Genomic DNA, 23,471 nt, shown 5'->3' on the forward strand with positions numbered 1-23,471 from the left:
GCCTAGAAAAAGGCTCACTGCCGAAAGAAGAAAGAAAAAAATAATCCACCACTATAACAAAATTGGCAATACCGAAACTAGTTTTGGTGCCTCAAAAACACACTTCACATATCAACATCAACATCAGTCAATTTTTTCCTTTTTAGTCTTACACATCTTCCATATCATCATCATTCAATTCATCCTCTTATTTATACTCTCCAGGAAACATGATCTTTTAAGTCGACCAAGACAGAGATTTGAAATAGGTCAACACTAAACATTCTGGTGGTGGGAAGGAATGAGAAGTAGACCATACCACATCATACATCATCGGTCAGATCAACACGTTACATCCATCACAAATACCAGACCCAAATCATGATTCACACGCTACACAAATGTTGTTACTCATCTTTGAATTCTAGACTTAATCCTGACCCAAAATAGCACCACCCAATACAACAAAAATAAGAATAGAACCAAGATACTCATAAATATAATCAATCAATACCATATCCAAATCCAGATCACCATCAACACAATCAATCAGCATTGAATATCAACTACAACACATCTTCCGAAGCACCGGAGATTCCAGGAACGCATCTTCCAAATCACCAACACCAATATGTTGACATCAATGACAACCATCAACATCACATTTGCAACACCTTGGCAGTGAGCCAAAATAGTTTCGTAATCGTTTCATATTTTATGAGTTGACTCAACGTGGTTTTTCCTTGTTTGGGTTTTTCATGTAAATCTAGTGTTCTCTTGTGCATTGTGTTTCATCGCTACTAATGAGGTTAAAGATAAGATGACATTGTTTAGGGAAATATAGTTTAGGTTTAAAAGTGGTTTCGTCTATCTCATTGCTCGTGGTACATGTTTCGTCTTGCTTTTGGCTATATTGTTCAAAGGTTCAAACCCTTTCAAACCCAATTATCAATAGCAAAAGCAATAATTAATTCTCAAATTTTAGAGTTTAATAATGAAATTTAGATTTAATGCACAAATAAATTTATGTATTAAATTATAAAGTCCTAGGACATCAAAGAAACACCTTAAGGTTTAAAAAAAATGAACAATAAGAAATTTTAAAACTCTAAAGCAGCTTTTTACATTCCAAAAATCATAATTTTAAACACAATTTAAGTTGTTTGTGCTTTAAAATCTATACGTTTTGAAATAATTAATTTTAAAATTTTAAATAGCAAAGAAAATATTAAAATGTGTAACAAATCATTGTTGAAATGAAAAATCAACTAAAATTTGTGCCCTCCACAACTAAAACTCCCTATCAAATTGAAATTAAACTAATCCAACAACTTGGTGTGGTGAAAAAAATAATGCAGAAGATAAGGAGGGGATTTGGTGGGGGAGAGGGAAAACAGAAATGAAAAACAAAATGAAAATTCAAACCTCGCTTCTATTTTGTCTATGCACCAATTGATGAATGGATGAGCTCAACAACAAAGATAGCAATATCAAATATGTATAAATGATAGCAATTTTCAATGCAAAAGTATTCAAATGCAAAGCACATCACCATCAGCCATTAATGGTATAGTCATGGGGTTAGATTTTATCATTATTCATTAAATTAATATGCAAGTTTATGCAGAAAGAAATTAAAATCAGAGCCTGCAAAAGACCATTGAATAGAAAAAATATTTTTAAAATGGATGAAAATCATGAATTCCATTAAAAATCAAAGAGTTCCCAAAACCCCAATGGGTTTGCCAATGGGAAGGTGTGACTTGAAAAAATGAATCTGAGTGGTTTCTATTTATCAAGTCTTCATGTTAAAAGCAGCCTTGGGGTGATTTGAAGCATCACAAGGCAGTCAAAAAAATAGGGGAAATAAAGCAAAATTTAAATGCTAACAAAACCGCTAGTTTAAAACAAGAACTCCTTTTGTAGCTCCTAGAAGTCATCAAGCCACAATTTCACCCAAATTAGACATAGTATGGAATGTGATGGGTTTTGACCTCTTATCAAATTCCCAATGTTTAAGGATGAGCATGGAAAAAGATGATGAATACATGAAACACGAGTGCAAGGATTGGCTCTTAATTCTAAGCTCCATATGTCAACTTCAACTATTTCAAGAAAAGAACATAATAGTTGGTGTAACACCAACTATTTGTGTTAGTGACTCACTGTACTTGTTGACAGCATTTCACATTGCAAACACTAGTAAATATCAATGGCACAAGAAGAAAAAGCTCACTCTTCTACGGTTTTCTTCCTTTTTGAAAGTTTCTGTAGTTTTATCTCGTGTTAAATCTATTGGATGTCATGTACTTGATTTGGGACCAAAGGGTAAACCCAATGGCTAACCCACAAACAAAGATTCAATTACATATTTGAATTATCTTATAGGACAATTGAACAAAGGACAATAAATTTGTATTATGTTGGTTCTCTGCATAATTTATGAGAAAAGATGTGTGATGTTTATGCCTTGTTATTCTCTCATTCTTTATCTAACCTATAAAGAATGTGAAGCAGTCAGCGATAAGGAGAAACCTCAAAGAGATCAATCTAGACTGGTCAGCAAGAGTAAACACAATGGAAACACAAAGATATGATGGAGGCAATGCAGAATAGATCATTTTATTGCATGAAATTCGATTACATCCAATTGGTAGCAACCGAGTTACAACATACTGGCTCATAGGCCTGGTAGAATAGGTCACAACAGGGACCTTGAATCTTATAATTTATCTTCTACGCATAGTCTAGCTACCTGATTCTCTCCCCTGTCGCATTCTAATGCATAATTTTGTATATATATCGATCCAAAGGATCCATTCGGCCCAAAAAGGGATCAAAACTTGAACAACAAGGCCTAATGTGCAAAATAAACAAGGTTGGCCTCTGCCAAGAGATTCCTCCGAAAAATACAAAGGATGAAACGTAGATCCCGGGAAAAGGTCAGCCACACGCCAAGGAACATCGGAATCAACGCCCAAGGCTCTGCAAGCTTTGGAATAGGATCTGGTAGATCACGAGAATAGGTCTTGAGCAACCGATAACAAAGGAACAACTGGTAACAGGAAACTATCATGGAAACCGATAGTGATATCTTACCGGAAAATGGTCCATATGTGATGCGGTTTGGAAGCAAGAAGGATGATCAAGTCTTCAAGTAGAATCCAGCTCCACACGGTCCGGTGAGCCAAAACCAGGACACACAGAAAGGAAAACTGAAACTGCAAACAAAAAACAAAACAGAAAGGAAAATATTTTTGGTTGATGCAAGATTGCTATGAACCGGGGATGCTCCTGCATCAAACATCCAAGGTTATTGAAAAAGTGAGCCTCTCACTTTGTCGGGGTCAGAGGGAAACCAAGGCAGTCTACCTCTACCTGAGAAATCCAAGATGAATCTTCAACTAGTTTGTCCTTCCACTTCATAAGATATTCGCCCAATCCTACTATCCAAAATCTCTTCAATCTGATCCGATTCCTTCCGGGGCAACTGTTTCTCCAAGTCTGCAACATTGTCCTCACTGAATTTTGGTTCATGGTACTCAAGAAGATCTGCAATGTTGAATTTAGGTTAAATACTCAGACTATCCAATAACTCCACTTCATATCCATTTCCAGAACTAAACTTCTTCAAAATCCTGCAAGGTCCAAACTTCTTCATCTGCAACTTATTATAAGTTCCAACCGGGAATCTCTCTTTTCTCAGATATACCATCACTTCATTGCCAACTTCAAATTCCTTATGTCTCCTCTTCTCATCTTCCTTCTCCTTATACTTGTTGTTCATGTCTTCCAAATGCTACTTAACCTAGATATGCAATGTTGCCATGTGATCTGCAAAGTCTTCTGCTTCTAAACTCCTCTGATCTTCACTACTAATGTCTCTCAATTATGATATCCCTCTAGGATGCACTCCAGTAACAATCTCAAAAAGTGTTCTTCTAGTACTTCTATTCACTGAATTGTTGTAGGCAAACTCTTCTTGTGCAAGGATTAAATCCCAACTTCCGGTTTTATCTCCCACTAAACATCTCAACAAATTTCTCAAACTTCAGTTAACAACTTATGTCTGTTCATCAGTCTGTGGATGAAAAGTAGAACTGAACTTCAAATCTATCTTCATCTTCTTCCAAACTGTTCTCCAAAAATAGCTAACAAACTTAGTTTCTCTGTCTGAAACTATGCTCTTAGGTAATCCATGCAATCTCACCACTTCTTTGAAAAATAGGTATGCTACATGCAACGCATCTGATGTCTTCTTACAAGGTATGAAATGAGTCATCTTCAAGAATCTATCCACTACCACAAATATAGAATCATTCCCTCTCAGTTTCTTAGGCAATCCAAGTACAAAATCCATGCTTATATCCTCCCAAGGTCTTACCGGTACTATCAAAGGTTTATACAATCCCACATTCTGACTACTACCCTTTGCAACTTGACAAACTCTACAACTCTACACATATCTCCTAGCATCCTTATGAATCTGGGGCCAAAAGTACTGCCCACTTGCCAATGCTATTGTTTTGTCAATGCCAAAATGTCCAACTAAACCTCCACTATGTTTCTCCTTCATCAGATTCTCCCTCATAGAACTCTCAAATATGCACAACTGAACTCCTCTGAATAACATCCCATCCTAAATGAAATAATCCAACCATTTGTTTTTGTCTACCATAACCGGTTCTCTATATGCTTTCCAAGGTTCTGCAAAATCCGGGTCATTATCATACAAGGTATTCAAATCTTCAAAACCTAATACTGTCACTCTCATCTCTGTCAGCAAATTTCTTCTCCTACTCAATGCATCAGCAACTTTGTCAGATTTCCCACTTCTATGCTTCAACACAAAGGTGTGACTCTGGAAGAATTCTACCCATCTCATATGTCTCTGATTCAACTTACTCTGACTGTTCAAATATTGCAAAGCTTGATGACCTGTATACAACACAAACTCCTTAGGCAACAAGTAATGTCTCCACTTCAAGGCTTGAACTATGGCATAAAATTCCTGATCATACACTGAATATCTTCTCTAGGCATCATTCAATTTCTCACTGAAATAGGCTACTGCTCTTCCTTCTTGACTCAAGATTGCTCCTATTGTTGTTCCACTCACATCACAATCCACTTGAAATACTTTATTGAAATCGGGTAAAGCTAACACAGGTTGCTCAATCACTTTCTCTTTCAACAATTCCAAAGTTTTGTTTGCTCTGATGGTCCAATTGAATTCTTTTTGATCTCCTCTCATGGCCTCAGTCATAGGGTTACAAACTGAACTGAAATTTTTGATTAACTTCCGATAAAAACTAGCCAATCCATGAAATAATCTTACCTCTCCAATGCTTTCCGGTGTAGGCCATTCAACAATTGCTTTCACTTTCTCAGGGTCCATCTTCAAACCATCCTCAAATATCACAAATCCCAAATAGACTAACTCAATCTTCATGAAAGTACACTTCTTGATATTGATCAGCAACTTCTCTTCTCTCAACCTCTACAAAACTTGTCTTAACTGCAACAAATGCTCCCCTTTTGTCTTACTGAAAATCAGAATGTCATCCAAATACACAATAACAAACTTACCCAAGAATTTCTTCAATACCTTATTCATCAGCCTCATGAAAGTACTCGATGCATTAGTCAATCCAAAAGGCATCACCAACCATTCATACAGACCTTCATTTGTCTTCAATGTTGTCTTCCATTCATCACCTTCTCTGATCCTGATCTGATGATATCCACTCTTCAAATCTATCTTTGTAAAGTATTTTACTCCACTCAAACAGTCCATTATGTCATCCATCCTAGGCAAAGGAAACCGATATTTCACTGTGATCTTGTTTATTGCTCTTGAATCGATACACATTCTCCATTCTTCTTATGTGATAATACTGCTAGTACTACACAAGGGCTTAAACTCTCCCTAATCAAACCTTTCTTCTCTATTCAGTTCTTCATTCTCTGTCAGTGCCAAATGGTGTGCAGCTTTGTTAGGCAAACTAGCTTCGGGAACCAAATTCATGCAATGACTAATACTTCTCACAGGTGGCAATCCATCGGGTACATTATCTGAAATGATGTCCTCATATTCTGTCAGCAAATCTCTTATCTCTTCTAGGTGTTCTCCTTCCGATTTCGGTCTTTCAATCTCCTTAGGAATTAAGGCAAAGCACACATTCTCATGTCTTAGTCCATCCATGAATTTCCTTCCATCTACTAAACAGATTCTAGCATTTGTACATATTTCATTCTTCAAAGGTTCCTCCAAAGGCAACAAGGTTTGTTTCATCCCATTGGCCACAATAGTGTATGTATCCTTCCTCCCATCATGTACTGCCTATCTATCAAACTGCCAAGGTCTACCCAACAAAAGATGACAAATATCCATAGGCATATATCACACAAGACTTCATCGTAATAATTCCCAATTTTCAATTTCACCAAACATTGTTCACTTACTAACAACTTATGTTCATCCTGAATCCATGCTATCTGATAAGGCTTAGGGTGTTTCAATCTCTCCAATTTCAACTTATTTTCACCATCTCTTTTAAAACAAGATTATCTGAACTACCACTATCAATAACAACTTTACAACACTTACCGGATACCTTACACCTGGTCTTGAACAGAATCTTTATTTGCAAGGGCTCTTCATCTCCTCTAGTATGACACAAAGCTCTCCTCATCATCAACAGTTCTCCATCTTCTAGTTTATTGTCTGATCCGGTGGGGTTTTCTTCCACCATTGCTTCTCTTCCGATAGTTTTTGTCTTCTTACACTCGAATGCATGATGTCCTTCTCCTCCTCACTTAAAGCAGGTTCCTCTGAATGTCCTCTTGTCTTGTCTTCCAAAATTTTCATTCGGGTAACCATCTTGTTCTCTCCTCTGGTAGAAATTTCTATCATCCTTCTGATATGAATTACCTTCTTTGCTCACTTCCTTGTCCTTGTTCTGATCTGTACTGGTTACTCTTCCTCCGGTATATCCTCTTCCTCCTTGAAATCTTCCTCTAGTAAACCTTCCACCTCTACCTCTTTGCCTCTGCTCATGTCTTTTGTTTAACTTCTCTTTTGCCTTTAGGGCATACCGGTAAGCCTCTTCAACACTCTCCAATTTGATCATACTCAATTCATCTTGTATAGACACCCGTAATCCATTCAAATATCTTGCAACTTGTTAAACTTCATCATCAACATGTCTGGATCTGATGTTCAACTTGTAAAATGTTTCGGGTTACTCCACACTAGATTCCTTTTGTCTCAAATTCTGCAACTTTTGGAACAGATCCACTTGATAATTCATCGGCACAAACTTTGACTTCAATTTAGCAATCATCCGATCCCATGTCTTAATCTTCTCTTTACCTCTTCTTTGTCTATCAACTTGCAAATGCTCCCACCAAAGAGATGCGTGACCTTTCAACCGGGTACAGGCATATTTCACCTTCCTCTCTTCTGCAGTATTTTCAAATCGAAATACTTCTCCATCTCCGCGATCCAATCCATCAATTCATCTGAATCTAAGTTCCCATCATATTCTAGTGGGGTAAAATGAAGTTTAATATTCGCCCTACTCAAAACCCTCAAAAACCTTTCCTCATCCAGATCAACCGTCGGTAGGTTTGCTTGTTCTGCTGGGGCTTCTTCTCCTCCGTCTTCACTTACATCTTCAATATGTTGGCCTCTTCTCTGGGCTATCTCCACAGCTTCTAACCGGGCTGCTATTCCTCGCAACTTGATTCTCTCCCCTGTCGCATTCTAATGCATAATTACAAATACATATATATATCCAAAGGATCCAGTAGGCCCAAAAAGGGATCAAAACATGCAAAATAAACAAGGTCCGCCTCCGCCAAGAGATTCCTCCAAAAAATCTTAAGGATGGAATGTAGATCGCGAGAAAAGGTCGGCCACACGCCAAGGAACATTGGAATCAACGTCCAAGGCTCCACAAGCTTCGAAATAGATTCTGGTAGATCACCAGAATAGGTCTCAAGCAACCGGTAACAAAGGAACAACCGGTAACAAGAAATTGTCATGGAAACCAGTAGCGATATCTTGCCGAAAAATGGTCCAAATGCGATGTGGTTTGGAAGCAAGAAGGATGACCAAGTCTTCAAGTAGAACCCAACTCCACAGGGTCCGGTGAGCCAAAATCGGGACAGGGAAAGGTTAACTGCAAACTGCAATCTAAAAACAAAACAGAAAGGAAAATGTTTTTAGTTGATGCAAGATTGCTATAAACCGGGGTTGCTCCTGCATCAGAATGGTTATGTACATTACAAAGAGAAAGATGAAGCATCAATTGGGACATAAGAATTCATATTCCTATTACAACTGTCACAATCATCAAGAAGCAAGTCGTGGTAATGTCGATGTGGATTTATGACATGCAGTTTAGAATATAGGTGTCGACTAGGATGAAGATCATACTAATGAAACTACAAAGGCCACCGAATAATACCTGAGGTTTGTGCTACATTTGCATACTTGAATATTCTAACTAAATTCTTAAACATGTTGAAGCTAGTTTTAGTTCATAGGAGTCTGTGTAGAGTTTAACACATTAGTAAATATATATTTGGTCAGTGTTTTGTAAAGACTAGTTGATATTTTCAAAGTCAAAGATTGCCAAACAAATAACATAGCCCAAAGCATAAAAACCTTAAAGCTTGAGACAAATAAAAACCTTAATCATGGAAAAAACAATGGAGGAAACAAATTGCATCTACATGACCAAAGAAAAAGCTTACCATCATCAAGCTAGAGTAGTAAGGCATCATAGCACCAAATGCATATAGCCTAGAAAAAATAGTAAGACATCATAACACTAATCTAGAAATAAAGTCAAATTATGAATTATAGAGGCGTCAAATTCTCTTCCTCCACAATGCATGCTTGTCACACAAACTAGCCACAAGAACCAACTCACATGGGCTTTGACGAAACCTTGGAATGTGAAAGATGAAGATAAGGGGAAGAGGGGAAAGGTCAAAGCCTTGCTTCTTTCTTTGCACTCCATATGTTTATTTAAGAACCATCAATGATATTTAAGGTCAACCTAACTGCTCCAAAGAGTGTATTGTCGTCAAAGTGATCATATAAATGCTTCATCTCCTAGATCCTCAATGCAAAATTTGTCTAGTATGAACCATGAGAGAAATGCATGATTGAGCCAACAGAGAAGATTTATTACCAATGCTATCATAGTCACCAACTGATAACCAAATAAACAAGGCATCACTTAAGATATTGTACAACTCAATAACTGTCATGTGACAACAAAGTTGATGCTCCACTACTTGCAACAACTTTTCTATAATCAGAAGCTCCATATTATAGCCCAACCAGTACCATACCACCAGCGTCATAATGAGAAAATTTGCAATTAGAAAACACCATAATTAGAATAGTGCATGGAGGTGAACCATGTTATGAAAAAATTCCATTGTTCTCTCTCATAAATTAAATTAAAAAGGCAACTCATTCATATATTAAATAAAAAAGGCAACTCATTGAAATCACAACTCATATTAGAACTGAATTCTAAAACACATTGAAGTTTTTGGAACGACTTAGGTCACTTGTTAAAATGTGTCTTTTCAAAAATATTTCTGTCTAATACTTATTAGAGAATAATACTCCTCAAAAAAACACTCCAAATGCACTCTTAAACCTATTTATCGTCCATGCTTAGTAGAACAAATATAGTAAGTTTTGACATGGTACCATATGGAATTTCCATATTTTACATTTATTTTCTTGCAACTCCATATGAACTCCAGCTATGAATATATATTATAAATGGTCCTCCTTGGGAAGACATACCAAAAATTAAATCAAACCGATCACTTGACAATTTCAACATGTTGATATAGGGCTCGGCAGTTCAGAACCTGAAATGCTGGAATTCAATATTGGGAGTCAGGACAAGTGAAGTACCGAAAATTTAATCTGAATTTCCAGTGCTTAACAGTAACTGATGAGAGGACCTTTTGCAATCAGATCAACACTACTTGTCCCTAATTTTTCCCCATGGAACAATCTGGTGCAAAACTTCTTGAAAACAAGTGATAACTATTTCCAAATCCATGTGTGAAATTTGCTTCCTCCATTTCATCTGGCATTAGACACATGCTGACATCTGTGATAGTAGACATCTCCATACCAGCCATTCCATTTGCCTTTCATCTTGAGAAAATTTGTGTTGGAAAATTGAATGCAAATTATCCATTGTACTTGATTTCTAATTTCAGAAATTATACTTTGACTAGCTGTAAGGTTAGGTAGATGCAGAAGTTGCAACAAAGACAGAATGGTGAATATTAAGCATGGAATCCAAGAAACTCTCAATACGGAACCAAAGGCATCAAAGTCTGAAATCTATTACAGGAAGGTATGGAGGCTTGCAAGACACACAATTGGCCCACAGATTTGCCACTGGAAGGAAATAACTTTGGCCACTCCAGTCCACTACTTTTATGCCTGTTTCAATCATGTGATATGAAAATCATTTCGTGACAGTCAAAACACAAAATGTATGCCATGCCATGAAGTCTAAATAAAGAAAAAGCAAAAATATGGAAGGGCAGGGAAAAATATTATCTGCTGTCGAAGAAATTCTAGTCATCTGAATAAAATGCCATTAACATAAACTCACCATCAAAAACTTTTGTGGGTAGCAGTGATAATCTACAAACTGATTGAGATGCTTGATTGGCATTGTATAATGCATCTCCTGGGCAAAGCTTTTCCATCGATTCAACTGTATTCATTATTTCCTCTCCACCTTTCCAGTTGGTTGAAGTAACTTGATTGGTGCCATCATCACTATGAAAAGCCTGCTCAATGGCTTCTTTCGACCCATATCCAGCCCAAGCAACCATACAATCTTTCAAATTACGAGAAATATGTTTTGTCTGGTCTGGATTTAACAATATCCAGGGTGTGAAAAGTTTCATTGATGCCCTAAGAATCTCTGAGACTTTGAAAATCTCTAACAATGAAGCAAAGTAGCTCTTTCCTGTTAAAATTGCAGGGTGACACTTCAAAACAACTTTATTTAAAAAATTGAAAGCACTGAGTCAAATGACCAAGGTTGTAAGTAATCGGTCACAAACAAAAACAATGCACCAACATTTCAAACCAGAATAGTGTTTCTTTAAATTGTTAAAAGGCTGATCACTTTATTGAATTACTACATATAAAACCAATAGATGACTAACCTTGAGGATGTGAGAGAATATGCATGTGAACATTTGCATCTGATGCTCGATTCCACACTTCTAAGCCATGCTGTAGCTCAGTCACACAAGCAGATGTAATGGTAGCCCAAACATTTAAATAAGAACGCTGATATTCTACTGAAGTTGAAACCAGAAGAAGCACCCAAACTGTATGTCTGTAAAGATCTACTGCTACTTTTATATTCCCTTTTGCCTGGATCAGCAGAATAAGCCTTTAACACAAAGTATTTCTCAAATACAACAAATCTAGATAAGAGTACATATAATTACTTTACAGGGTAACTTCACTGAAGACTATTCCCAACTTTAGCTTCTATATGTGGCTTTTATAATTACCAACTTTAAAGGCTCGGTCAATTCAGTACACAGATCTTAACTTTCCATTTTTGCTTACTCCAACACAGTTTTCAATATTTCATTTAATGTTCTGGAAGAAATGAAAATGCCTGAAACATAGTGAAATCTTTATATACTGAAATCAACAAAGATTTGAATATTTCTGGAAAAAAAGTGCATATAATTACTTTTGAGGGTAAATACACTGAAGATTATTCATTAACTTCTATATGGCTCCTAGATAATCTTGACAATCCACAATTACCAACCTCAAAGCTCAGTCAATCCATTACACAGATCTTAACTTTATATTTTTACTTACTTATATAAGGATCTCAATATTCCATTTGATGTCATGTGAGAAATAAAATTGCTTGTAACATACTGAAATAAATAAAATTTGACTAATGCCAAAATGCAGTCACAAAATGTTCAACACAGTACCGATGTGGAGAAAACCCTCCAGGGAATAAAAACTCCGAAGGAAATATAAAAAACTCAATTATTGGGAATGAAATTTCCTTATAGACTACATGGGTTCTCTTTGGAACCAGCTACCAACACAAGTAGCATGCCCCATGTTGTGTCCTACTCCAAACATGTCAAGATGCTTCCCAAACACTAATAATCTCTTTCCCTCCATCCCAAGCTAGCATAGGAAAAAAACTTGTTATAGTTACAATTTTTCCATGCAGTTAGACATATACCCTTATGACAAATTTGGCATCATCTCATAGACTTCAACCCCTTCAAACACATCCACCTGCATGCCTATTGTATATTGACATGGAACCTCACTATATGTTAACCTACATGCCTTTTAGATCCCAAATTTCACATGCCAAAAACAGTCCTGTGTTGCTTGCAGTCATCCTAGGGGATCACATTCAATCATTGTCGATCTCAACAGCATGGGTCACCGACATAGCCTCTCAAGGTGGAATTTGTCGCTCAACTTACATCATGACAATGTAATTGTTGATGTGTAGCTGGGTCGGATCCCTTCTAGGACGGACCTAGTACATAAAATGCTTAGTGGCCTGTTGGCCTTAGCATTTTGGCATCTTACTTTATTGTGCAAATGTGTAAACCCTATTTGGGTCAGGCCCTATTTGGGCGATGGGTGTAACTTGTATTAATGATATAGGTCAAGTCCTCTACTAATGTAACTTGTGAATTAAATTGTAACTTGGCGCCAAAACTATACAAGGCTGACCAAGGGTAATTAAATGGATCATTCCCTATATATGTAAGATCAATTGAAGATCACATGATCATCAAGCAATCTATCTGTCATTCATCTGTGTGAATCATCTCTACATGAGAGAATAACTAAAGGGCAGCAGCTTGAGGTTCGGTTATCGTCATAGAGCACCAAATTGAAGTCCCAGTCAGCGAACCTGTCTTAGGTCTGGCGAAATCCTATTTTATGCTGAGCAATCAACTTCTAGGTAAAGCGAACTTGCTAGGCGAACTCTTCCTTACTGGGCGAATTCTTCCTAGGCTGGGCGAACTATCATTCTGGGCTGCCGAACCTGCTATGCACTACTGAATACTTGTTCATGCTGAGCGACCTCTTTCCAAGACAAGCGAACTCCAATATATGATCAGCAATCTGCATTCTGGGTGGTGACATCAAGTCTGATCAGAACTATCTATCAGATAAGTTATTGTGTGCCCTAAGAAGGGTTAAGATTATAATCTGCTACATGTTTATCCTAATCTGATCTGAGACATTCTTGTTGGGTTTTTCACCTCCAAGAGGGAGGTTTTCCTAGGGTATCATTGTGTTACGTGTGTTGCATTTGTTATTTTCTGTTTACTGTTATCGGTCTAATCCTAAAATTAATATGGTATCAGAGCTTGGTTCGAATTGGTTGTGATCAGATTGATAGTAGTTTGTTTCACCTCTCCTTCTACACACAAGATGGTGGCGGGCATGCCAACCATAAAGGCTTATCTGATGACGCACGTGGTGCCCAGAAATCATGGTGGAGGGAAACAAGGTCATCTTGCATGATGCAATATTAATATCACCTTGGCCAGATATCTTTGTTTCCATACTGGACAACCTCATGTGCAGACCACAGTGATGCTGCTACACCATAGACAACGATGACTTCATCAACCACAGAGAGTTCTCAAGACTTGCAGGGTCTCCACTTGAATACATGGCTGGGAAAATCAATAAAGAGATAAGTAGTCCTTTAATGTTCATGTATTGCATATGTAGTCATTAAATATGTGTGTTATTTACATTGGTAGCAGATAAGCTGCATTTGAATGTACTTACCATGAGAAACTTGCCCCTTACATGCAGGATATTTCATCACAGACTATTGCTCTTCGGGTTATAGGTTTTTGGAATTCTATTTGCAATGAAGAGATTGACATTCAGGAGGAATATGAAGGGGACTTTAGTGAAGCAATAGGCGCTCTTGCTTATGCTCTACAGGCGGTCTTTCAAGATAAAGAAAGGACAGACCAAGAAGCATTCAAGGGAGAAAGAACTTGAAGCTTGCAGTCATAGAACTGAGATGATGGCCGAAAGCGTTTCTTCAAGGAAGGTTTTGAGGCATCCTGTGAGGAAGCATCACAGGCTGAAGTCTAGAGACAGCTTGCTGCCATAAAGCTGAGTTGGTGATACATAACTAGAGGTAACCTTGGATAAGGAGGTCAGAAGATTTATTTCAGCTTCAGAGGAAGCTTGAGGAAGCCTAACATTTCAGCTTCAAAGGGAGCCACGTCATCATGAAAATTTGGTTAATGCATTTTTCTCTGTGATGGAGAAATTTGAGGTGAAAGCCCTTGTTAATGAGTTCTTCTTTGTGAGGGAGAAGTTCGAGATGCAATCCCTTGTTAATGAGTTCTTCTCTATGAGGGAGAAGTTCGAGGTGCAATCCCTTGTTAATGAGTTCTTCTCTGTGAGGGAGAAGTTCGAGGTGCAATCCCTTGTTAATGCATTCTTCTCTGCGAAAGAAGTTTGAGGTGAAAGCCCTCGTTCCACCCTCTGCGAGTAGGTATGGTGGAGATGCATTCTTCTCTGGGGGAAGTTTGAGGTTAAAGCCCTCGTTCCACCCTCTGCGAGTAGGTATGGTGGATCCACACTCTGCGAGTAGGCAAAGTGGTAATGCACTCTTCTCTGGGAGAAGTTTGAGGTGAAAGCCCTCTTCCACCCTCTGCGAGTAGGCATGGTGGATCCACCCTCTGCGAGTAGGTATGGTGGATATCATGGAAGAAATTCCATGATGTGTTTGTTCACCCTCTGGGAGTAGCTATGGTGAACGTCATTTTGAGATGACAATAAGCACTTATGTTTTCATTCATAAGAGTAACCATGATGGACCCACTCTCTAGGAGTAGCCATGGTGGTAGTAACCATGTGACTTGGTTATTCAGAAAGAATCCTCCCTAGCTAAGAGGGAGTGTTGATGTGTAGCTAGGTCAGATCCCTTCTAGGACCGACCTAGTACATAAAATGCTAAGTGGCCTGTTGGCCTTAGCATTTTGGCATCTTACTTTATTGTGTAAATGTGTAAACCCTATTTGGGTCAGGCCCTATTTGGGCAATGGGTGTAACTTGTATTACATGTAACTTGTATTAATGATATAGGTCAAGTCCTATACTAATGTAACTTGTGAACTAAACTGTAACTCGGCGCCAAAACTATACAAGGCCGACCAAGGGTAGTTAAATGGATCATTCCCTATATATGTAAGATCAATTGAAGATCACATGATCATCAAGCAATCTATCTGTCATTCATTTGTGCGAATCATCTCTGCATCAACGAATAGCTAAAGGGCAACAGCTTGAGGTTCGATTATCATCATAGAGCAGCGAATTGAAGTCCCAGTCAGCGAACCTGTCTTAGGTCTAGTGAAATCCTATTTTATGCTGAGCAATCAACTTCTAGGTAAAGCGAACTTGTTGGGCGAACACTTCCTTACCGGGCGAATTCTTCCTAGGCTAGGCGAACTATCATTCTAGGCTGCCGAACCTGCTATGCACTACTGAATTCTTGTTCATGCTGAGCGACCTCTCTCCAAGACAAGCGAACTCCAATATATGATCAGCAATCTGCATTCTGGGTGGTGACATCAAGTCTGATCAAAACTATATATCAGATAAGTTATTGTGTGCCCTAAGAAGGGTTAATATTGTAATCTAGTACTGTGTTTATCCTAATCTGATCTGAGACATTCTTGTTGGGTTTTTCACCTCCAAGAGGGAGGTTTTCCCAGGGTATCACTGTGTTATGTGTGTTGCATTTGTTATTTCTGTTTACTGTTATCAGTCTGGTCCTAAAATTAATAGTAATGTCCCCATCATTTTGACAAGCAAATGGCAGTCAAACTCTAACTTCTTAATTACCTTGGCTAGAGTTAATAAATAAATAAAAGGGAATAATAATCATTGTTCATTAAGTCATAAAAAGGGGACCATTTAAGACTTAACATTTAATGACTAACCGATGTCTTAATGGGGTGATATTTAATAATTAATTAAATGTGGATGCCTAGCCTAAGTCGCTCAAGGGGAGCCTTCTAGATACATCCGATGGCTTTTTGGAAAGAATGAAATGCATTTAAGGAGGTTCGATGCCAAAAAAACATTTCATTCTGCATTTGTCTTGTTTATTTCTTCCTCTCAGCAAGTTGGAATTGCTACCAAGACAAAACCCCGGGCTGTGTGTGTTCAGATGAAACACTCAACACAAGTGGTGTCTCAATCTTCAGTTTTGCACAGGAAAAATCATTAATAACAGTGGCTCAGCAACCTAGGAAAATCGCAGACCCAGCCTAACAGTAATATCAATTCATGGAAATTAAGGGGCGGCTTTTTATGTGGTGCATGGTCGACACTTGTAGGGTCTGAAAGAAGATATTCCAGAACGGAAGAATCCTTCAGTGAACAGCTTCAGTTGCACGACAAGCTGACAATCAGAGTTGCAGCTGTGAGAAATCGATCATGAGAATGGGTGATTAGCAATAAGGACAAACTCTAAATTTGATTAGCAATCGGATTGGTCTTGGGTATGAAATAAATCCTTTAATGTGCTTCAGCTCTATGGTTAAATTTTATTGAACATGAAATGAATAAATTCAATAAATGCAATCGAATTTAGCTGTGCCTGTCCTAAGTCATTTGATTTTTGAATAAATATAGCGTGCATGTTCAATTCAATAAATAAATTTGAAACAATAAAACCGAGTTTGATAAGGAATTAGAGTTAGAATATTTCAGTGGTATCAGAGCCACCTTTCTTGCCAGCCTGTGTGGGAAAATCATTTGCATGTCAGTTTCTTGGTGAATTTGGTGGTTGCATGTCAAAATAAAGAAATTCTATGCAAAGATATAACACCAGAAGTAGGTCCGAGCATCAGGAGGAATCTGAAATCAGACCAGCTAAAGATGAAATGGGTGAGAGAAGAGATGGATCACCACCTAGAAATTTAAACAGTCAAATGGATCAGTTTCTGACAGCCTTTGCCCAACAGCAGCAGCAGATGATGCAAGAATTCCAAAATCGAATGATCACTACTATGGGTCAGTTGAGGATGGATCGTTTTAGGTCCAGAAGATCAAGTAGTGTACCCAATCCAGCCAATAGTAGACATGAAAACCAGGACAGAGCAGGGTCTAATGCCATTAGAACAGCAACTACACGATCAGATAGACCCCTGTGCCCTAACTTCTTGCCTAGACAAAATGAAGAAGAGACAATTCCAGAGCAACCAGAGGCAGAAACTCATATAACAGATGACGTGATGGCTGCATATGCTGATTACATGACACTTCCGGATCAGGTTAGAGAATTAATGAACTTGAATCAGTTCATGGATCAGCGGAAGGAAAAGGCTAGATATCGCATGAACATGCAAGATGGAAGGACTTAAGGACAGGGTAGACTTGGTGCTCAACCAGCCAAATATAAGGATGCACTGAATAAAATCCCTTTACCTACTTTTGATGGCAGTGGACAAATGAGTGCCAAATCTTGGGTACACAAACTTGACACCTTCCTGTCTCTCAAACCGATGGAAGAAGATAAGGCCATTCAATTTGCCACAACACATATAGAAGGAGTAGCGTATGACTAGTGGCATCATGGGCTAGTCTCTCAGGATCATGCACTGATTCATTCTTATGAAGAATTCGTTAATAAATTGATTGTCTGGTTTGACAGAAAAGATGTGGAAGTCTATTATAGGGAGTTGGCACAGCTTAATCAGACTGGTCATGTTGAGGCATACATCAATGAATTTCAGAAAATTGCAGCTATGGTTCCTGATATGATAGAAAGGCGTGTTACAATGCTTTTTGTTGAGGGCCTGAGTGACAGATTGTGTGGGTTGGTGAAGGCCCACAAACCTAGCACATTACACGATGTCATAGGTTTAGGATTGGATCTGGAGACTACACCTCCCTTCCAACCACAGAAGAAGTTCTTTAGCGGTTCTCAGTCAAAGTAAAAGAATTTCAAACCACAAAAGAACTTCCTACCAAAATTAGATCAAGAGTCCCGGAATGAACTTCGCAGGAAGAAGTTATGTTTTAACTGCAAAGAACCATGGGAACCTGGCCATCATTGCCTTGGCAAAGGCAAGGTGCATCTGATTGAGGTGATTTTTGAGGATGAAGAACTAGAAGAATAGGATCATAGCACCGATGAGGGTTCTAATCAGGGAGATCAGCCACAGATAGAATTGGAGGACTCAGTAGCTAAGGAAACTCCACGCATTATTACTCTATCTGGAGTTCCTCGTAGCAAACCTTTTCAGGCTGAAGGGTGTTCTCAAGGGGCAGAGGATGGTGTGTTTGGTTGATAGCGGAGCCACACATAACTTCATTGACGAAGGATTAGTAATGAGGTGAGGGCTTCAGGCTGAGGAGTTTCCGAGATTCAGCGTCATAGTGGCTGATGGTTTTCCATTGACATGCACCAAGTTAATTCCCCAACTCTATATACAGTTTGGTAACTACACTTTGACGGGAGATTTCTACGTGATTAATCTCAGTAATATAGATGCTATGTTGGGTTTGGAGTGGTTAGAGTCACTTGAACGTTATGTTCAAGACTTCAAACAGATGCAGCTAGAGTTCATGGTAAATGGTAAGGCAATGGCAGATGGTGAACCTAGGGTGGTGTCAGCTAGGAGGATGGAGGCCCTTATCAGACATGGTGATATAGATTGGGCAGCATAGTGCTTTGTTTCTTCTAAACCGGCCTCCAACAAAAAACCAGAGTACCATGTGGACTTACAGACAATGTTAGATAAACATAGTGCAATTTTTGGAGACATACCTCCTAGACGGCCACCAAACAGAGGATTTGAACATGTGATTGAGCTAGACGAGGGCTCAAAGCCCGTGATCACCACACCTTATCGACACCAGTGACACTTTAAGGAGGAGATTGAGAAGATGATCAAAGAGCTTCTCAGTATGGGACATATCAGGCCCAGTTCGAGCCCATTTGCCTCATCAGTAGTTCTGGTTAAGAAGAAAGATGGGACGATGCGCATGTGTATAAACTACAGGGCATTGAATAAGAAGACTATAAAAAGCAGGTATCCCATACCCAGAATCGATGAGTTGATCGATGAATTACATGAGCTGTGTACTTCTCCAAAATAGATCTGCACTCTAGTTATCATTAGATACGTGTCAAAGAAGAGGACATTCACAAAACTACCTTTCATTGTCACTACGAGCATTTTGAGTTCCTGGTCATGCCCTTTGGACTCACAAATGCACCGGCAACATTTCAGTCTTGTATGAATCATGTGTTTCGAGAGCAGTTGAGGAAATTTGTTTTGGTCTTCTTCGATGACATCTTGATTTACAGCAAAACTTGGAGTGACCATTTGCATCATTTGGACGTTGTATTGGGTATTATGGAGGTACAGTCACTTTATGCAAAAGCCTCTAAGTGTGAATTCGGATGACAGAGATCTTATATCTGGGACATATCATTGGCACTGATGGTGTGAAAGTGCATCAAGAGAAGATTCAGGCAATCTTAGACTGGCCACCACCTACAAACATATCTGAGTTGAGAAGTTTCTTGGGGTTGTGTTCATATTACAGAGGGTTTGTGCATGGTTTCTCACAGTTAGCCTCTCCACTGACAGACTTGACTAAGAAGGGGGCGTTCTCATGGTCAGAAAGTGCACAGATGGCCTTTGACAAGCTTAAGGATGCTATGAGTTCGTGTCCAATGTTGGCATTACCGGACTTCACCCAGCCATTTGTTTTGGAGTGTGATGCATCGGGGCAAGGAATTGGTGCAGTACTAATGCAGAACCGACATCTAATTGCTTATGAGAGCAGAAAATTGAGGGACAATGAGAGACGTTATTCCACATATGATAAGGAAATGCTAGCAATAATGCATGCATTAGCTAAGTTCAGGCAGTACCTGGTTGGGGCTCGTTTCATAGTGCGTACAGATCATAATAGTCTCAAGTATTTCCTGGAGCAGAAGGATTTGAATGAGCGGCAAAAAAAATGGGTGAGCAAGACTCAAGCCTACGATTTTGATGTGTAGTTTATATAAGGAAAGAAAAATGTTGTTGCAGATGCTCTCTCTAGGAACCCCACTTTTTGTTCCCTCACAGAGATCGCAGCTGACTGGAAGACGCAGTTATTGGTTGAGTATTCAAAGAATTATTTTGCTTGTGATCTTATTGATGGTAAGGTGCAGGATAATAGATATGCAGTGATGGATGACATTATCTATTTTAAAAACAGAATCTATCTTGTACCTAGGTCCAAATTCAAGACAAAAATATTGGAGGCACTACATGATTCCCCTGTGGCAGGACACCCAGGTTTCTTCAAAACTTACCGCCAGATTCATGAGAGGTTTACCTGTAAAGGATTGAAGGATGATGTGCTCCAACATGTTAGCGAATGTTTGACTTGTCAACAAAACAAATCAAAACACACATTTCAGGCAAGTCTTCTACAGCCTTTGTCGATTCCTGAGCAGAAATGGGAAGGGATATCAATGGATTTTATCACAGGGCTACCACGTGTTATCCATATTTTGGATGGTGTTGCTTTTGTCCTGATATCCTTAATTTTCCAATCTTTCTGATGTCCTAAGTCTGCAAATCAATGGTTTCTAAGGGTTTAGGGTTCAATAATTTCAAAATCATTTGGTAAAAAGCCTTTATGTCGTGTTGTCTTAAGGACTCATTTGTTTGTCCGTTACCTTTTTCACTTAACCAGAAGGGTCACCACGTTGTTAAAAGGGATCATTTGAGCTTTAGGTTTAGGAGGGCTTTATTAAAACTGAAACGCTTTATATTTTCCTAAAGTCCTAAGTATGTCTCTTAATGTATGCGTTGGGTTCTTAACGGCCGGGTAAGTCTTGTTTGATCCTACGGTTGTCGTGATACCGCAATAAGAAATCGTGCGTTGAATACTCATCGCGACTCAGCAACAAGCCGCTAGTGGCGGGGCCGATCAGAGAGTCAGCGGTGGCGGGTAAGTGAAAAGGGACCTTAAAGATTGAGCGGTAAGGATATGATCTAATGGTTGTCGCTAGACTGCGATGAAGAGTTGCAAGAATTTTACTCTTCGCGGACTAGCGACTGAATGGTGGGCCCAGCCAATATGAGCGGCCCAGGTGTTTTAAACGGTTGACAAGTCCAGGGGAAATCAACGGTTGTCGCTATACCACGATGGGAAGATGCTAGTCCTTTACCCTTCGCGGATCAGCGACAAAGGGCAAGCGGGTGACTGAATGGTGGGCCCTCTTCAAGGCTTGACTGATTAAAAGGTGCGCTAATCTGCGTGATCTAGTGGTTGTTGCTCGACCGCGATGGAAAGTTGCTCGAGTTTTATTCTTCGCGGATCAGCGACTGAAGGAAAAGCATGCTGAAAACATCTTTCTGGTCCGTTGGAGCGGAAAATTTGAAATTGAAATAAATTAATTGCAGAGCATGTGGCTCCATTGATGGTAATTAATGCTCATTTGTCGCCGGGGTGTTTTCACAAAACCTTGTTTCGAGATTTTAATTGCAAAAAGCATTCAGGAAGATTAGCATAGACAAGGTGCGCAGTTTCTGTGAGTTCTTAGGCGACAAGTTATTCTGTGATTGTGGCTTGCAATTTCTGTTTGTGTTGATATTATCTGGTGCTAGAAGTTCTGAAGGGTTGTTTGAATAGCAAAATTGAAGTAAGGTTAACCTTAGATTGCTAAAATGGCACCGCCAAGAGAATTTAAGGGAAAGATAGACTATCAGGAGGGAGCTATCTGTGATGATTTTCTGGAACAATTGGTTCAATCCACTAATAGTGCTGCCAAGATAAAGGAACTTGTGCCTAAGTCTCCCCGCCTGCAGATTGGTGATGGTTTATATGATAAGGGATGTTGGCTAAGAAATCCCCAGATAGGCATGGCAAGTCTAGGTCTGTTCAAGGTAGGGTTTGGTAAACAAAATGCACCTGCTCCTACAAATAACATATGGGAACTAGATGTTGGGAAATTGGTGGTCCCTAGGGTTTTCATGGATATTGATTTATTGACTCAGATTGCAAAAAGCTATGATCCCATCACCAGGATTGTGAGGAATATAAGTGGAGGCCCCTTAATTGAAATTACAGCCGATGAACTTAAGGAGGTATTCCGACTAAATGAAGCCTCAAGTTATCTAGAGCCCATTGATTTTGAAATGTTGAGAAAGGTCTATGATGCCCAGAAGGATCATCTTAGGAGAGGGCCATTGAGGGGATTTTTTGCAAAGATAGAAGGACTAAGATTGGTAGGCCCTGGTACAACGGAACCTTTTCCTATGAATTTCTTCACCTTGAAGGCTAAGGGTATATATTGGTCTTTGTGTCAAATTTTTGGAGAAGATGCAGAGAATGCCATGCCCACTCATTACATGCTTATGATGGCACAAATTCTGAACCCATCCATTGCAGTAGCATATGAGACTGTGCACCCTATCTTGCAAATGTCATCCATGAGGGTTTAATTGGGATCAATAATACCAAGGTGGATAGACCTTTTGGCTGGTATTCCATGTTAATGCATATGTTTTTGTTTAAAGGTGCAGAGTATTTTGCAAAAGATATAGATCTGTTAAGAGAAAAAGGATGGTGAAGACATGCCAGTCCAATTGTGATGTGCAGATCTGTCTTGAGACAGGGAAGATGCCAGTTATCTGAAGTTTGATAGATGTTTTGCATCTAAGCTTAGAATTCTTCTATGTCAAGAGAACCCTAGGATCCCAAAGGTTCTCCTTGAATTCATTAGACCCAAGGATTTTGCAGAAGACATTAAGATTGTGCACAATTGGGGTGACATAATTTTATATCCTGTTTCTACTATCTTTAGAGTATATGGTTTCAGGGGAACCCCATACTTGCTCCCCTATCAGGTCCCCTTGAAGATTGGTATTGCTGAAATTATAAGGCAGATTGGGGGTCTGCAAGAAGCAGAACTGAAAAATAAAGGAAGAGGGACAATCTTTCCAACTGTCACCATGGCACATCAGTTTGTTATTACCAAAGGGGGTTGGCTACATTTTGAGAAGATCCTCCAGCCATACAGATTGCCAACAGCAGTGGTCAGGTTTGTTGATCCTGAAGACTTCTTTAATGGTATGTTTAGGAAGAAGGTCAGGTGTGGGGCCAAAGTGCATCAATTCCACTTCCCCGAAGATCTAATAAGGAATGAATTTAACTTGGTAGAGCAAGAGGTGAGAAAGGGAAAATGGTTAGTATTCAAGAAAACTCTTGATTTTGTCCAACATTTTGATAAGAATTATGATCCATTAAAGAGTTTCCAACCATTTGAGGAAAAGATTAAATTTTTGATAGATTATTTTGAGGATGCCATGCAAACTTTGAATGAGAAAAAGGATGCAGTAATGAAGGT

General features: G+C 38.9%; 1 protein-coding gene across 1 annotated transcript in view; it reads right to left on the bottom strand.

Moving 5' to 3' along the window:
- Positions 1–9,501: 9,501 nt before the first annotated feature.
- LOC131072713 (uncharacterized) overlaps positions 9,502–23,471 on the bottom strand; it is a 126,077-nt gene continuing 112,107 nt past the window's right edge. Inside the window, exons 4-6 of the mRNA XM_058008960.2 lie at positions 11,215–11,428; positions 10,650–11,012; positions 9,502–10,474 (exon numbers count right to left, since the gene is read on the bottom strand). Of these exons, the coding sequence (XP_057864943.1) occupies positions 10,359–10,474; positions 10,650–11,012; positions 11,215–11,428 (693 nt within the window). The 3' untranslated portion in view covers positions 9,502–10,358. The remainder of the gene's footprint in view (positions 10,475–10,649; positions 11,013–11,214; positions 11,429–23,471) is intronic.

This window comes from Cryptomeria japonica, chromosome 9, assembly GCF_030272615.1.
Source record: "Cryptomeria japonica chromosome 9, Sugi_1.0, whole genome shotgun sequence".
Taxonomy (NCBI): Eukaryota; Viridiplantae; Streptophyta; class Pinopsida; order Cupressales; family Cupressaceae; genus Cryptomeria; species Cryptomeria japonica.